At 32.0% G+C, this 16,726-nt stretch overlaps 2 protein-coding genes across 4 annotated transcripts; both read left to right on the forward strand.

The window, feature by feature from the left end:
* Positions 1–2,999: 2,999 nt before the first annotated feature.
* LOC6643608 (rutC family protein UK114) lies at positions 3,000–3,838 on the forward strand. Its single transcript, XM_002066341.4, has 3 exons — positions 3,000–3,133; positions 3,197–3,426; positions 3,585–3,838. The coding sequence occupies exons 1-3, from the start codon at positions 3,069–3,071 to the stop codon at positions 3,704–3,706; spliced, it is 417 nt and encodes a 138-aa protein (XP_002066377.1). The 5' UTR covers positions 3,000–3,068; the 3' UTR covers positions 3,707–3,838.
* A 4,061-nt stretch (positions 3,839–7,899) lies between these two features.
* On the forward strand, positions 7,900–16,275 carry LOC6643610 (cullin-3). 3 transcript variants are annotated; one of them, XM_023176424.2, is made up of 11 exons: positions 7,900–7,991; positions 9,296–9,527; positions 11,173–11,556; positions 11,805–12,566; positions 12,632–12,802; positions 13,897–14,067; positions 14,132–14,246; positions 14,310–14,458; positions 14,519–14,742; positions 14,807–14,945; positions 15,472–16,275. In XM_023176424.2, exons 2-11 carry the CDS (start codon positions 9,468–9,470, stop codon positions 15,622–15,624), a joined length of 2,328 nt encoding a protein of 775 aa, XP_023032192.1. In that variant the 5' UTR covers positions 7,900–7,991; positions 9,296–9,467; the 3' UTR covers positions 15,625–16,275. The 3 variants fall into 3 exon arrangements, with proteins under 3 accessions (XP_023032192.1, XP_046867062.1, XP_023032191.1); XM_047011106.1 differs by lacking the exons at positions 7,900–7,991; positions 9,296–9,527 and adding exons at positions 10,486–10,543; positions 10,646–11,090; XM_023176423.2 differs by lacking the exons at positions 7,900–7,991; positions 9,296–9,527 and adding an exon at positions 10,599–11,090.
* Positions 16,276–16,726: the final 451 nt, after the last annotated feature.

The raw sequence follows: 16,726 nt of genomic DNA on the forward strand, positions 1-16,726 counted from the left end.
AATGCGAAAAAGCGAAAGTTGCGATAAGGAAAACAGGAGCGTATCATCACAAATGAAGGTCAAGTTTTGTTATTATGCTTTTCAAAATGTCTATTTACTTACTTTTTATTTAGTTGGGTAGGTATTTATTATGTATTTAATCTTGAATTTCTCACTTCTGCTATCATAAATTTTAATAAATGGATTTGACATTTAACACATTTCATTCCAAGATTTTGAAAGATCTATATTTATTATATATATATCATTTATATCATTTTCTCTAGAAACACAAATCGCCAATATCGGTTCTACAACATCTTAAAAGATGAATGTGTTGAGTACATTAGAATGAATTTATTCAATGAAACCTACTACTCAATGGTAAAACGTATGATTTTACGATATTCCCTTTTTGTAAAGCTAATCCTTAATATCGGTACCATTACTTTTTTCATTCTTATCCTTCAAAAATTGTTCATATTTTTAAGTTAATCTTCGTTAGAATCTTAATTGTAGGCTTAAAACTAAGCTTTGTCATCCTTTTTGCTTCGCTTACTTATTACTTCTCTTTGTCATCTTTTTAAGTTTCATTTATTTATAATTCTCAACTAGCTTTAGCGTTAAAGATATGTTATGACTATTTGGTAAAGTCTTAATCAAAGTTTGTTTACATTTTAAAGTTTTATTCTACATAGCCGACATTTGTTGACTGCCACCAATTGAAGTACAGTTGCCGCTCCTGCTCCTTGCAGTCATTCGCATTTCAGTCTGCTTGAAGCAAGTGCCATAAATATGCAACCAACAGACCGTTCTCTCTTTCTCTTCAGTTCTTCTGGTTAAATTCTTAAAGTTTCGCCCTTTCTTAATGCACACCTTTGTTTCTTGGATACGTTGCGGGGGATGCGGGAAGTTGTCAAGGGGATGGGCCACAGCATTGTAGTGCAATTTGTTATTTGCCAGTTTAATTATATGGCCAACTACTCTGCTTGTTGTTCATTTTATTTATTAAAAGCATTTAAGATATAAAATTGTTTGCGCAAGCCACAGGGCAAAAAGAAGTTACAAAAAAAACTGAAAAGAAATTGAGGTGCATTTTTTCACCCACAAAGATGATGGTGGAATTTTTTTTTGTTTTTTATTATTTGTTTTATTATGAGCATTTTTCTTTTGCATATTTTATGGATCATAAAGTAATTAATGCACTAAAATGCGACATTAAAATGCTAAAGGCAACTGCAGCCACGAAAGGCGACTGCAATCAATCTCTTTTTGCATACCCTATGGACTCATGGGGTGCAGAGGGATTTGAAGGCAACAAGAGAAACATATGCCCACACATTTCTTATCAGTATCAACAAATGATTTGGAATACAAAACTAATTTGAAATATCAAGTGATTTGAACGAAGGCTTATCATCATTTCTAATTTGAGTACTAAGGATACCTTAACTCTCTTGATTTATAGGGTATCACAATACCGGTGATATCATGTAATATTCTCGACTGGTTTCTTTTTTTCCTGGGCGTGTTCTCTTTGCTCTCTTTTGGCTTGCACCTACGCCTCTCTGTTGCGGCTGATGCGACTGCTGCTGCACCCAGTCTGGTCTGGGATTAAGACCCTTTAACCACCAACATCCACATATAATTACATAGCTTGATTATTTTTCATTTTCTTCGCATCTTCTTGGTCTTGGACTTGTTCTTCTTCCTCCACCACCACAACCACCAGCATCATCTACTCTACTACTACCACTACTGCACTCTACCACTACTTTTGGGGCTTTCTTTTTTGACAGCGACTGACAGACAGCAATTGCCAAATAATAAATAATTAGTCTGCGGCCGTGTGTTGTATTCAGCGATGGGGGCGTGGCCAAGTGACATGACATGCATTTTTCATTGGCGTTAAATCAAATATTTGCGGCGAGAAAGCTTTGCACACAGGATGACCTAAATAATCCTTTAAGCCCCACAAATGGAGATATAATAAAAAAGGAATAACCAATTTTCGTCTTGACAATTTCGAATTCGATTCAAAATTTGCAATTACATACATACATATAAATACATACATATATAGATCAGCAACCAATTAAATTCTCTTTGGGATTTTTAAAAATATTGTGAAATTCTGATTAAATGAATATTATCAAAATTCCAAGTTTAACACTCATTGTCAGAAAATATTTTCGATCTGTCTTTCAAGTAAAAAATTTAAAATCTATAGTTATATAATATTTTAGACTAATATGACTAAAATGTTTAATACAAAAGGAACTACTTTTGTTTAATTTTGAGTCCAAACATTTGGAAAATTTTAAGTTACTGACGAAAAATTAGGCCTAACGCCAAAATTTGTAAAAATTATTCTTTGCGTTAAGCCAATTGTTTGAGATTACAAAATTTTGATTTAATATTCTGCAATATGTATATGTCAGGTCTCTGAACATAGTTCGACCGATCTTTTTTTTACTGATTCTACAGACAATTACACTTTTTTTATATATGTAGCATTATAAATTTACTTTAAATTTAAATGCAATTAATACGTAATATGTAAACTCTAAATTAAACTAAACTAAAATAAGATCCGTTGTTTAGACTTTGAAATTCTTGAAATTCCTTTAATGACAGAGAATGATTTAATTTAAAAACTAAGAAGTTGTTTTTATTTAGAAGTAATTTAAACTACTTATCCATACTTCATCCTAATCGTTTGTTTAATTAAATCGAATTATCGAAAAAAAAAAATATATATATATATATACATAACACATAAAATATTTTTATATACGGTTTATTGAAAATTTCTTAAAGTCACATTTAAATAGACTGGAATAAAATTGCTAATGATTTTTTAGATACTTTTACATAAAAAAGGCTAAATTTAGCTTTAAAAAAAGTGTGACTTGATGCCAGCACTAACTAATTATAAAAGCTTGCTGGAACGCAACGAGAGTAATAAACAGCTGATAACAAGAAAAAAAAACGCCACTTATCAAGTGAATATAGCAAAAGTCGAAAGCTCAGTCAAGTTCTGAGCAGCAACAGGTGAACATTAAAAATAAAATAGAATAAAATAAAACATGTCGACTATTGTGAGAAAATTAATCAGCACGGCGAATGCTGCCAAGCCCGTGGCGCCTTACAAGTAAGCCAAGAAATAAAAAAAAAAAGTGAAATAATAAAAAATAATAATTAACTCTTCTTTAAGCCAAGCAGTTGTGGCCGATCGCACTGTCTATGTCTCTGGTTGCTTGGGATTGGATAAGTCAACCATGAAACTGGTACCCGGCGGAGCCACTGAACAAACTCAAAAGGCTTTGGAGAATTTGGAAGCTGTATTAAAGGCAGCCGATTCTGGTGTAGATAAGGTTATTAAAAATACTGTATTCCTTAAGGATCTTAATGATTTTGGAGCCGTCAATGAGGTGTACAAGCAAGGTGGGTAGAATACCATTTCATTAGCGCGGGCCCCTTGACTGATGATAAGGGAATCGGCATCGGTTTTTGGACCTTATCACAACACAATAAACATTATACTTTTATTATTAGAGCTCAATTATAAAATTAATTTGTTTTGCTCTGTTTGTTTTTTGCAGTGTTTAATAAGGATTTTCCAGCACGCAGCTGTTTCCAAGTGGCCAAATTACCCATGGATGCTTTAGTAGAAATCGAATGCATTGCCATAACTGGTCCAGTTAACACTGTAACTGTCGAATAGCAATCAAAGAACAGCAAATTGTGAATACAAATTGTAAAAAAATTCAAATTACCTATGGAAAATAATGAATTTATTAAGAAATCAGAATGTTTTACATTCTAATCTTAAAAAAATTAAAACGATGTTTTTTTATTCTAAGTGTCTAATCGTTCTAATCATATTTTCTGTGACATTGTCTGATAAGAAATGTTCTGACCTATGCCTACGAGGGGTGCTAGAAAAGAAACTAAAGAGACAACTTTAATCCACTGTAAAGTTATCTTTATAAACCTATATTAATATTTTGCCATTTTCAATTTCAATTCATTTCATATCATGAAACTGTTGTATATTTTTTAAATAAACTCTAACTTTTTATGGATTTCAATTTAAATAGAGAATTTGACCGCTTTTGCCTCCTAACCTAGTCTAAAGTCTTTAGTATCCCATATTTATTTTTGAACATCATTGCTTAATCATTCGTTAATCGCATAATTGAAATAAATTTGTGTAGATGACTTTAATTCGTTGTAAATTTTGAAGTAACTTTTTGAATAACTTGAAATAAAAGTCAAAACGTTTTTATTGAAATAATCTTATGTAGGTCTTAAAAGTTTGTCTGTTATCAGCCAGGAAACTTTTTCATCATTACATCCGAGTTTTTGAACTAATTCATTTAAGATTTATATATGGTAACTTGCAAATCCAGTATTTTTTATTTTTGCATAGTAAATCTTCTTTTGAAAATTTAGTTGCGTTAAAAAAACAAACTTAGATTTAACTTATTCGTATCCAAACATATTCGAAATTGCAACTATTTTTCTTTTCTTCCCAATTGGTACTCATGTTAATTGTTAACCTATATTACCTATTAAATTTTAAATAGTTTTCTTTTGTATTCTAAATAGTCTGCATTTAGTGGGGCAGTGTGCAGTGGCTATTTATCTTTATGCTATGTTGTTGTTGTTGCTGCTGTTTTTATTTTGTTGTATTATATTTCATCAAAGGCTGCCCTGGCATAAATCATAAGCCAAAGAGGTAGACTCTAACGGTAGCCAGCCAGTTTAGACAAAGCATTTATTTCACATTCAAATTTAAAAGTTATTCATAATGTCGGCAACTGCAACTTGCTTTTGGTCCCGACGGGACTTGTGTTTGCCTTTTCTTTTTACCTTCCTTCTCTCTCCCCCTTCTCTTTGTCTTGTCTTATTTTGTTTTTTTTTTTTTGCCTCTTTCAAACATTGTTTTTTTTTGGTTTGGCTGGTTGTTCACTGAATTTGTCTGCACTCGCAATGTTGGATGATTTATTATCCTTGTTGTAGTGCTGCGGTGTGAATATTTTGGTGTTTATTTGAAGGCACGATTATTTGAAATCATATGAATATACATATATTCATACATGTATGTAGGTATGTAAATTTTTATTGTATAATCCTTTAACTGTTGCTAGTGTTCCACCCACGATGGCTTATTAATTGCCAAAAAGGTAAGTCCAAACGACCCTCGAGTGTCAATGGTGAAAGTGCACATAAGTCACACATCGGTCTCGAGTTAAGTAAATTAAATGGACAATTTGCTTATCAGCTCAAGGGATGCATTTCATTTTTTTGACCAATTAAGCAAGCCACATGCGGTAGCCCGTGGCTTAAAGCGAGAGGGTATCCAATTACCATTATCCCACATTTGGCGTTTCTTTACTGTCATAATTAAATGATGACATTGCTTTAGCTTGGCTTTCACCTGTTTAATGAGAGTTCTTGTATATCGAATTGTTGTACACTGCTTAACAAGTCAAAATTTTTAATCAATTAGAGGCAAAACGGAGAGTTATTCTGTTTCATTGGCATTGTGTCATAGAGGTCTTAATTATTAAACTTAATAACAAGCCATTGAAAACTTTTAGGCGCGTTTTTAATTGTTCGATAAGTCATATTAATTTAGCATTATTATTACGATGCATTATTATTACGATATTCAACAGATAAAAGACGAAAAAGTTAGAACATGACACTTTTTAAAATAATTTTTTACCTAATTACATGCCTCTTCTGTTGAACTTTATTTAACACTCAAGATAATGTACGCTGCGGTGTATTTTTTTTTTTTAATTAATTTTGTAAATTATGACGATATTTGCACAGAAAAAAAACGGAAAGCCTTTTTGGAGCAATTTGAATAAGGAAGGATTTTAGCAAAACTAAAGATAATTTTAACTTTAAAAAAATGTTAAGTATCATTCTTGAATGGTATTTTGTAAATATTTTTGTTTCAAATACAAAACTTTAATTCTTTGCTTAAAAAAAAAATAAATTATATTTTTAAGTTAAGTATTATTTCATAATCAAATATATCCAGGTTTTTTTCATTACACAATATATGCTGAAAATACATAAAATATTAAAATATAATTTAAAAAAAAAAAAAACAAAGAGTTTCAAGATGGTTTACTTTTGTCAGTTATTATTTGTATGAAATTTAATGGAGAATCTATAAATTGAAAACCAGGTAAGGCCTGTAACCTAATGAAAAATTAATGTAGGCCAGGACTGAATCCTTGGTGAATCTTAATGTTCATTTTTCGACAGAAGTCCTCCATTTCCCTGAGTGAATACAAATGAGTGTGGCGCTTCAAAGACGTTGCCATGTCGTCACTCACAACCGCGGCGTGATGCACTTCGCTTAGTTTCTGCCCACGCGTTATGGTATATTCACCCTCATCGAACAATTTTCGCTTAAGCTGAAAGTTCATTGTAGATGTTTGCGACTTGGACTGGATTTTGCATGGCAAATCATTTTGCGATTCGTGTTCGGATGACCCACTCGAACCATCAGTGCTATTCTGCGTCGTTGATTCTTTTCGATCCTTGTGCCATTTACGGCCCGATTTAATTTGAGTTTGGGCCAATCTTAAGTGCGTTAACAGGCTAGAGTTGTCCAGCGTCTTCTTGGCGTTTGGAAATGGTGTTGCAGCATTATTGGTGGCTCGAATGAAACCGTAACTACGTTCACCAATTGCTATATGCGATGTGATCTCAACATTTTCTTGGTTGAAGCGCATAGTTCGTGAAAATGAACGCGGTTTGGTTCTTTTGCTTCCTGGGGCCAATGCTGTTGTTATATGTGATTTCCTTGCATTTGCCATTGTAAGTGACTTGATGAAATGTATATCTGTGTGGGACTGTAGTTAATAGTAGCGATAATATATTCCAATTTTCTAAGTATTTATATATTTTTGTATTAATATTTTTTTTTTTTTTATATATCTGTGTATTCCTATCTTGAATGGTTTTTTTTTAATGAGGATTGTAATCCAATGACACAACGACGTTAAGTTCAAATGTTACTAATAAATAAAAAAAGGAATCTAGATCATTTTGAATGTATTCACTTACAAAAATTGATAACTCCTTTCCAATGGTTAAAGTTTTTACAATTGATCAGAGGACAAATGGCAACATTTTGTATTGGACATGAAGATTTCTTAATGTCCTTGATGGAGTATGAGCATAAGTTAAGGTAATATCACACATGCATCTAATTCAAATTGCACCAACTGAATTATCGAATATTTTATAAAACGATATTTGGTCCCTTATAAGAATGATATATGTAAATAGCTGAAGGACAAAATAGTTAAAGCTTAGTTATTTATGAAGCTTGTTTTGTTTATTTTCAGTAAATTGTAAGTTACATTTATAGGTTATTTAAATTATAGATAGCAAAATAGTAAGGTAAAACACTTAATTTAAACACTTTTTAGTTTTAATTATACTGAAAGACACTTTAAATGTTAATTTTTAACAAATATTCTTCAAATATCTTATTCAACTCAATAGATTCTGCGGCTTATTTAATTAATTCCAAAATGACATTTTTATACGCTTAAAGTTATGCTTTATATTTCAAACACAGCTGAAAGGCAATAGATGGTGCCACTGGAACGCCCTCTAACGTTTAATACCAACTTGGCGAACACAGCACAAGTTTTCTATACTTCTATTTATGTTGTGGAAATGAAATATTTATTAAAATCTTGATTTATATTAATGTTTAAAAAAAAGCGGGGGTATTCCCACAAATATTTCACTATACAGTTGAAGTAAATGCGGCAACTCTTCCAGCTGAGTTCGCTAGAGTTGCCAGAAACGGCTGTTTAACATCTGGCACCACCAGCCGTTGGGTTAAAGTGACCATACAAATTTGTGTTCAAAATACCAAACTTGAATAAACAGTAAAATTAATGGATATTAAACAACAACAATTGCAAAACGAATCAAAATAATACATTGTGACAAGTGATTAAAATGTGAGAAATTAATCGAAATAGCACTTAAGTTAAATAGACATTCGTTTTATCAATAAAATCATGGCACACCAACAACACAGCAAACAGACTCTCACACAAAAACGCACACACACACACATACACAAACATAGAGCCACACTTACACAGACATGCCATGTATGAAAAAGTGAAATAGCAAAAGCAAAAACGAAAAAAAAATACATAAGCGAGAGAGAAGAAAAAAAAAACTCTAGCCGAGCCGTGCTAAAAAGTGCGGCCAACGCAAAGAAACAGAAGAAAAACGAACAAATTGAGGAATAAATTCCAAAATGCAAACTAGTAAATTTGCTATATTTGTTTAATTTAATTATTTGGTAATAGTCGCAACAAAGGGAATTTCATTAATTGCGGTCGCTCGGTCTCTCGTACACTCTCATACATAACAAGAATTAAACAAAAAAAAAAAAAGAAAGAAAAATAACAGCAAAAGCAAAAGGAGGCATAGAAAATTCAAATATCGGATAAAGACAAAAGGGGCATATAAGTATACATATATATCTTGTATATATGCTAGTCATATCTATGCTGTTTCAGATATATAATGCGTTCCCAACAAAGAAAGTAAGGAAAAGTGCAATATAGACAGACCCAGAAGAAGAATTCCCGGAGAAAGAAGTGTCAGCGGGAGCGGTGAGAGGAGGGAGATATTGAGTGAGAGAGAGTTGCCAGGGCTGCAAATTATTCGCGCAAATAATTTGTTTAATTCAGTTTAAAATTATTTACGAAATATATAATTTTGTGTTTGTGAAAAACTCACAAAAGATTGTTTTAGTTTTTATTAAGTTTTGCATAGTAAATGGTGGTTAGTTTTTTAATACTTAAAAGCACTGGAATCATTATGAGTTTTGAAATATTTTAATATTTGTACTAGCCATTAAACTCAAACACTTGTGATCTCGGGACTCTATTATTTACATTAGCTTACCTAGTCTTAAAAAGAAAATCAAAATAACTTTAACTCTTTCAAGAATTAAAAATATCAGTTTCAATCAATCCTCTAAGATTTATGACTGCCAAAAGCAAATATAAATAGTTTAAACAAAAACTATAAGCTTTAATTTTTGGTTAAAAATTATGGCAATTGATTAAAAAGACTGTTCATTTCTTCTAAAATTGGTCGTATTAAATAAGTATAAGTAAAAATTCCGGTCATCTTATGTTAAACAAATACTAGAACTACTACTACTTATAAACCATTACATTTAGCATGAAATCAGCTGATTTTATGACGAACTATTCCTCTTCTCTTTGCCTTATTTATTTAGTTTTATCAATTGACAACAAGCAGCTGACGGATCAATAACTGATTGAGAATCGAACAAGCAAAAGCTTAAATTCCTGCACAACAATAATCTAATCACCTGCCCTTAGCTCCATCTCGTTGGCTCCGGACTCTAGACCCTAAAAGTGGAGGAGCAGTGCCGACGACTACAAAATATGAATATAAGGGGCAATCCTCCCAAGAAGGAGGGCAAAATGCGCATACGGGCCTTCCCGGTAAGAAAAACACAAATATAAATATTTCAAGAGATTAAGCATGACATTGCATTTTATTATGCGATAACTTAAGACTTTAAAAATAAATATAAGATAAATTTAAGTGAACCAATAAAACTTGATTGTATTATATGTAGTTCATTCCTATATGCTGTGTATAATATGCAAATATTTCTTATATAAAATGTTACATTTAAATCCTTAAAACTTTGAACTTGTTAATCAAATGGTCTATATTTTATTCGTAGATTGAATTCCTTACTAGTTAGATGATTCAAAAGATCGTTCAAATTGTATAAAACCTGCCATAAATTAAATTGTCTAATGCCAAAAAAAAAAACTTCACATATTATGAATCAATCGATTGTAATCTAATTTTGCAGCAATTTGTTCAACAAAATCATTATCCATACCAGATAAGCCTACAATAAGTTAACAAAATTTTGAAGAACTCTAGATATTTAACTTTAATGTATCTGTTCTGATCGTTCTTGAGAATTATAGAGAATTAGGGAAACATATACTAAGAATAGAACTTACAGTTTTAATCAATTACCAATAGTAGTAGGTTGGACAATTTTTCATCTATTTAATGAGAAATTAGAATAATATTTTCAAAAATCTCATATTTATTTTATAGCTGACGAATTTGGCGACATTTTTTTGGTCCCGACGTTCAAAGAAAAAGAGAAAAAAAAACAAGAATACAAATTTAAAAAGAAACCCGTTTTCCTATTTGTAAAATAGAGAAAAATGAAGAAACCATGCAAAAATTTAACAAAAATTGAAAATACAATTCAAAAATGTAAACAAAAATAAAAAAAAAATAAAGTTGCCTCAGATTCAAAATTCAATTTTAAAGTTCCAATGCATTACTTCTATTTTGTATATGTATAAATATATTTTTTATTATTGCAAAATTTCTAAAAAAAAAAAAAAAAAAAAAAAAAAACGGAAAGAAATATTGTTTCATTCTTCGACGATAATGTATAAACTGGATTCATTTTAGTTCTTAAGTTAGTTTTCTTTTTCGACAAATTATTGTAAACAAACTAAAAAAAAAACAAAAAAAAAAAAAAATCAGAAAAAACTAATGTTATTTAATATATGCAATTTAGAGAGTTATTGATACGTTAGAGAAGAAGGATGCAGCAACGGAATGCAGATCTTCATCAATCACCTGAGCAACAACAACAACAACAACAACTAAATAATCTAAATCGTCCAGGACTAAATCATAATCGCATTATGGCCGGCTCCAATAATTTTCCAGGTGGTGGTTGTGGTGAAAACCCAATTAGTCCACGTTCAACCCAGCGACAACAACATCATCGTCCACTAGTACAGCAACAACAACAACAACAATTGCTCCGTCTGTCATCAGCTGGTGCTGTGACCATTTTTCATAGACGATCCCAGCGTCCGAATCGTGTGTTAGCCGGTTCAGCAAATGCCATAACTTTAGAGAATGAACTTGCTTTAATGCCAGCCAATTCACGTTTACGTGAAATAATACGCAAATATCCATTATGGTTACCCGAATACCGCAGACGGGCCTTTAATGTACTTACTAGTATAAGACAAAGTCTAGTTTTAATCAGTTACAAATCACAATTAACACTTTGTATTTGCTTTTATTTTCTAGGCCTCTATGGATGAGAAATATGTGGAGACCATATGGGCCAGTTTAAAAAATGCCATACAAGAGATACAAAAGAAAAACAATTCTGGCCTATCGTTCGAGCAACTATATCGTAATGCCTATAATATGGTCCTACATAAGCATGGAAATCGCTTATATTATGGCCTACGTGAGGTTGTCTCTGAACACTTGGAACATAAAGTTCGTCAAGAGGTTTTAGAGAGTTTGCATAGCAATTTCTTACCCAAATTGAATCAAGCCTGGACAGATCATCAAACATCAATGGTTATGATCAGAGATATTCTGATGTATATGGATCGTGTCTATGTTCAACAGCGTGAAGTGGATAATGTTTATAATTTGGGTTTAATACTCTTTAGAGATCAGGTAAGTGATAATTGCTGAACAAACAAATTGTCAACAAAATTAAGCTTTCATAGAACTTTTGCATATAAGATCACCTTTAAAAAATGAAGAACAAGATCAAACTCTGAATCCTTTTGCGCAGTTCTGTTAATTTTGCAACATTTTCTTATTGTTTAATGACTTAAAATTGAATTCAGTTTCTAGTTAATCACATTTTTTTTGGTGTCGATCGAATTCTAATTAAGTCCTGTTTCACTTTCCTAATGTAGGTGGTACGCTTCTCGGAAATTCAAAAGGCTTTGCGTGAGAAACTCTTGGGCATGGTCATGGAGGAGCGTCACGGTGAGGCGATTAATCATTTGGCCATTAAGAACGCATGCACTATGCTCATTACACTTGGCATCAATTCCCGGACTGTATATGAAGAGGATTTCGAGAAACCGTTTCTCTCTCAATCGGCTGCATTCTATAAATTTGAATCACAAAACTTTCTTGCCGAGAATAACGCTGGCGTTTACATCAAGAAAGTGGAGGCTCGCATCACCGAGGAATCATCGCGGGCGGCCCTATATTTGGACAAGGATACCGAACCGCGAATTGTTCGTGTTGTTGAGGAGGAATTAATTAAGAAACATATGCGTACCATAGTCGAAATGGAAAATTCTGGTGTTGTCTATATGATCAAGAATTCGAAAACTGAAGATCTAGCATGCACATACAAATTGTTCTCAAGATTAAAAGAGGAAGGCCTTAAGGTGATAGCCGACACAATGTCGGCATATTTACGAGAACAAGGACGCATGCTGGTTAAAGAGGAGGAGAATGGCAACACAAATCCCATAACATTTGTGCAAAATCTATTAGATCTCAAAGATCGTTTCGATCAATTTCTAGTGCATTCGTTTAGCAATGATCGCATCTTTAAGAATGTCATCTCATCGGATTTTGAACATTTTCTCAATTTAAATAACAAATCACCAGAGTATTTATCGCTCTTTATTGATGATAAACTGAAAAAGGGTGGCAAGGGAGTAAGTGAACAAAACTAAAACATTATTATTCAGCTTTCTAATGTATTTCCCCGCGTCTTTCTTAGATGAGCGAACAGGAAATTGAAACCATATTGGATAAGACAATGGTGTTATTCCGTTTCCTACTGGAGAAGGATGTGTTCGAACGTTATTATAAGACGCATTTGGCCAAACGATTGCTGCTCAATAAATCAGTCTCAGATGATTTTGAAAAGAACATGATATCCAAACTAAAGGTAAGCCAAAGTGGTCAATAAGGACATTTAGAAAGGGGAATGTGGGATCGTTTGCTTATAATACTCATACCTCTTGAAAACAAAAAAAAACATAGATATAGTCAGCCGTGAGTTTTCTAAATGGGCTTCTTTAAAACGCAAATAATCTGATTTTTAATCGTCTGTGGTATATTATCAGTCACTATATATTCATATCCTTGATGTATACTTGAGCTTAAGGATCTTGAATATCAGTCATCACATATGAGTACCAAAAAGAGAGATCCCTTCTTGTTGAAGTTGAAATCTGTGATAAACACAAGGCAATCCCTTGCCTGCTTAATTATTATTCTCGTTTTAATGAAATCATTACGCTCTTCGCATTCTTGGTGAATTATTTGGCTAATGTATCAATACACTTTGAGCTACTGCGACCACACTGTTTTGGTTTAATCGATTGCTAATGATTAAACTAGCGTACAAAATATACTCTGGACGTTGAAGCGTACAATGCGAAGTGCGTAAAAGTGGCCATACGACACCATGAGCAGGGGTTTTTAGAAAAGAGAGGCTTCTAATCTGACTACGGGACAAAGAAGGTTGTAATCAGACTCGATAAGGTTCATGCGAAGTATAGTTAGAAATACAATGTTTTAAAGATAGGGGAATACAAATCTTTGGTAGGTCTACGGGGTACAGATAGAACTGGTTAAATAGCTCAGGAGAGTCTATTATAAGTTTGTGTATAAATATAGCACCAAGCATTACTCTACGATTACTTAAATGAGGTGACCATATGCAAGATCCGTACTCTAAGATAGGATTAATAAAGTATACAGAATTTTGGTTGTGTACGGATCGTCAAACTCTTTTGACCATCCTTTCACAAACCCAAGAACATTTATAGCTTTACTTACCGTAGTGGAAATATGAGGATTAAAAGTTAATGTATGCTCCATAGGAACACCTAAGTCATTGATAATATCTAACCTAATTATTATTAAACCTTTTGTTATAACTGAAAACTCAACATCAAATACAAGAGGTTGTGAAAACAAGAACTTAAAAAATAAACACATCAACTATTTCGTTTTATTTTTATTTGTTTTTTTCAGACTGAATGTGGCTGTCAATTTACCTCAAAACTAGAGGGCATGTTCAAGGATATGTCCGTGTCCAATACTATAATGGATGAGTTCAAGGGTTTTGTAAATAATAATAATTTATCTTTGGGCGGTGTGGAACTAACAGTTCGCATCTTAACTACTGGCTTTTGGCCCACACAGGTCAGTCTTGTGATTTTGAAAATTCTTCAAGTGAAATAATATTGTTTTTTTTTATGAATTTTAGACAGCAACTCCCAATTGCAATATACCATCAGCGCCGCGTGAAGCCTTTGAGATCTTTAAGAATTTCTATTTAAATAAACATTCAGGCCGTCAATTGACGTTACAACCGCAAATGGGTAAGGAAAATTAATTAAATGCTATATGACCAAAATAATTTACTCAATTGCCCTTTTTTTCAGGTACTGCCTACATAAATGCCGTATTTTATGGCCGTAAAACAGCAAACGAAAGCGAGAAAGACAAAGATGCCCCCAGCTCTAGTTCAAGCGGTGGTACTACTGGGCCAACAACAACGCGGAAGCATATATTGCAAGTCTCAACTTATCAGGTAAGAAGAAAGAGTGAAATAACTTAACCTAATTAGTAATAATAATCGTTTTGATTACAGATGTGTGTTTTGCTGCTCTTCAATAATCGCGATATACTCACTTATGATGACATACACCAAGAAACAGATATACCCGAACGTGAACTGGTTAGAGCATTACAATCGCTATCAATGGGCAAACCAGCGCAACGTTTATTAGTTAGAAATTCAAAGACGAAAACAAAAGATATTGAACCAACAGATGAGTTCTATGTGAACGATGCGTTTGTCTCCAAATTCCATAGGTTTGTCATTTACTTTAATCGATTTGGAGAATGTCCAATTATTATATCTATATTTCTTTTGCAGGGTAAAAATCCAAACAGTTGCGGCTAAAGGTGAATCAGAACCCGAGCGCAAAGAGACCAGAGGCAAGGTCGATGAGGATCGTAAGCATGAAATTGAAGCGGCAATTGTACGAATAATGAAGGCACGCAAACGTATGGCGGTAAGTTATATCACATGACATACTCTAATATTCGATAGGGTCTGATCTCTATATAAAAAGTTTCTGGCAATCTCTTTGTATCCTTACTTTCTCATTTTTACGAAGTTAAAGTATATTTCAATACAATATTGCAAAGATATTAAAACCATAAAATAAATTTTCAATTGTTTTCCTTAGATTTTGCCTTCTCTAGAAGGCATTTTTTACAAATTGTTTTTACGGCAGAAATTCCTTCTTAATTCACCGAAAAAGTATAATAATTTGTTAGAATTTCGATAAAAAGTATTAAGCAATCTTCAATTATTATTTATCTTCTATCTTATTTAAATTTAGTTAGTATAAGCATTCAAGAATAACATTCAAAACGAAACTTTATAGCATAGGATATACAAATATTATTTTAGTAAAGGAAGCGAAGGCTGTAATAAACGCAGAGGATAGTTACTAGATTGTCTTAGGAAACCATCACTAAGCCATTTATTATTTGATAAAAATAAAACAATATTTTTTTATATATATTTTATAGCACAATTTACTGGTATCGGATGTAACATCACAATTGAAGTCTCGTTTCTTGCCATCGCCTGTGTTCATTAAGAAGCGCATTGAAGGTCTTATTGAGCGTGAATATCTGCAACGATCGGCTGAGGATCGCAAAGTTTATAACTATTTGGCTTAAGGGCGTCGTGTCAACGTTTCTTCATATATATATATATATATATATATAGATATACATGCATAAATTAGCATCAAAATTTCACCATTCTCATAAGCATCATAAAAACTCAACCATAAACCACAATAACTATAAAACAAGAGAATCATATATATGTATATATATATATAATTGACCAAAATGTTAATATATATGCATATACACACACACCTATATACATATATATATATATATATATATAAATAGATAGATGCATTTGACCTCAATTTAGATTTCGATTATTTTTGAAAGATTTTCAAATTCAACAGTTTCAAACGAAAAACAAAAAAAGAAACTCGAAAAACTTTAAGGAAATCAATTTGCTCTTGTTGTACACATATATATATATATATATATATGTATATGTGTATATGCCGTTCATTTACACACTTTTGGCCATTTATTTCATTTAACACACACGAACAAGATGTAAAGCAATAAGCCCAAAAAAGAAATAAGAGAAAAGAACTAGAACTCAGCCCTTTCCGACGGATGAAAAACAACAAAAATTTAAAAAATTGTACGCAAAGCTAAATAAGAATAGAATTGCAAATGCAAAATCCCCCCTCCCTTTAATCGTAAGCAGCAAAAACAAAAAATTATATATATATATATTAATAACAATACCTTAAAGAAAAAAAAAAAAAGAAAACTACAACCAACAACAGAATAATTCTAATAATTATACATATAGCTAAAATAATAAATTTATAAATGAATTATTAAATTTTTTAGTAAGCGTTTCGATGTAAATTTTTATGTCTACCTGCCTGCCAGCCTCTGCCACTAACCCCCAACACTCCTCCCCCCTACCCCACTAACACACAAACACATTTTGAGATTGAGAATTTTAAATCATATACATATATATATATATATTTTCCGCAAATTGTTTTTATCTTATTCAGTTAATGCCAACTATTAAAGTAAAGTTATATATACATATATAACTTAATGGCAGCAGTTTTCCAATGGATTTGAACACAATTAAAATATATGAAAGAAAAAAATGTGTGAATGCAAATCTAAAAAATTAAATAATTAAAAAAAATAAAATTTAATACAA

Source organism: Drosophila willistoni (assembly GCF_018902025.1).
Source record: "Drosophila willistoni isolate 14030-0811.24 chromosome 2R unlocalized genomic scaffold, UCI_dwil_1.1 Seg200, whole genome shotgun sequence".
In the NCBI taxonomy this organism is placed as follows: Eukaryota; Metazoa; Arthropoda; class Insecta; order Diptera; family Drosophilidae; genus Drosophila; species Drosophila willistoni.

Bases quoted from the DNA above. Each gene is read 5' to 3' on its own strand.
- LOC6643610 (XM_047011106.1), top strand. From the start codon at position 10,674: ATGCAGCAACGGAATGCAGATCTTCATCAATCACCTGAGCAACAACAA. The intron at 11,091-11,172 runs GTACTTACTAGT...TTTATTTTCTAG, and splicing joins ACCGCAGACGGGCCTTTAAT to GCCTCTATGGATGAGAAATA. The intron at 12,803-13,896 runs GTAAGCCAAAGT...TGTTTTTTTCAG, and splicing joins ACATGATATCCAAACTAAAG to ACTGAATGTGGCTGTCAATT.
- LOC6643608 (XM_002066341.4), top strand. From the start codon at position 3,069: ATGTCGACTATTGTGAGAAAATTAATCAGCACGGCGAATGCTGCCAAG. The intron at 3,134-3,196 runs GTAAGCCAAGAA...CTCTTCTTTAAG, and splicing joins AAGCCCGTGGCGCCTTACAA to CCAAGCAGTTGTGGCCGATC. The intron at 3,427-3,584 runs GTGGGTAGAATA...TGTTTTTTGCAG, and splicing joins CAATGAGGTGTACAAGCAAG to TGTTTAATAAGGATTTTCCA.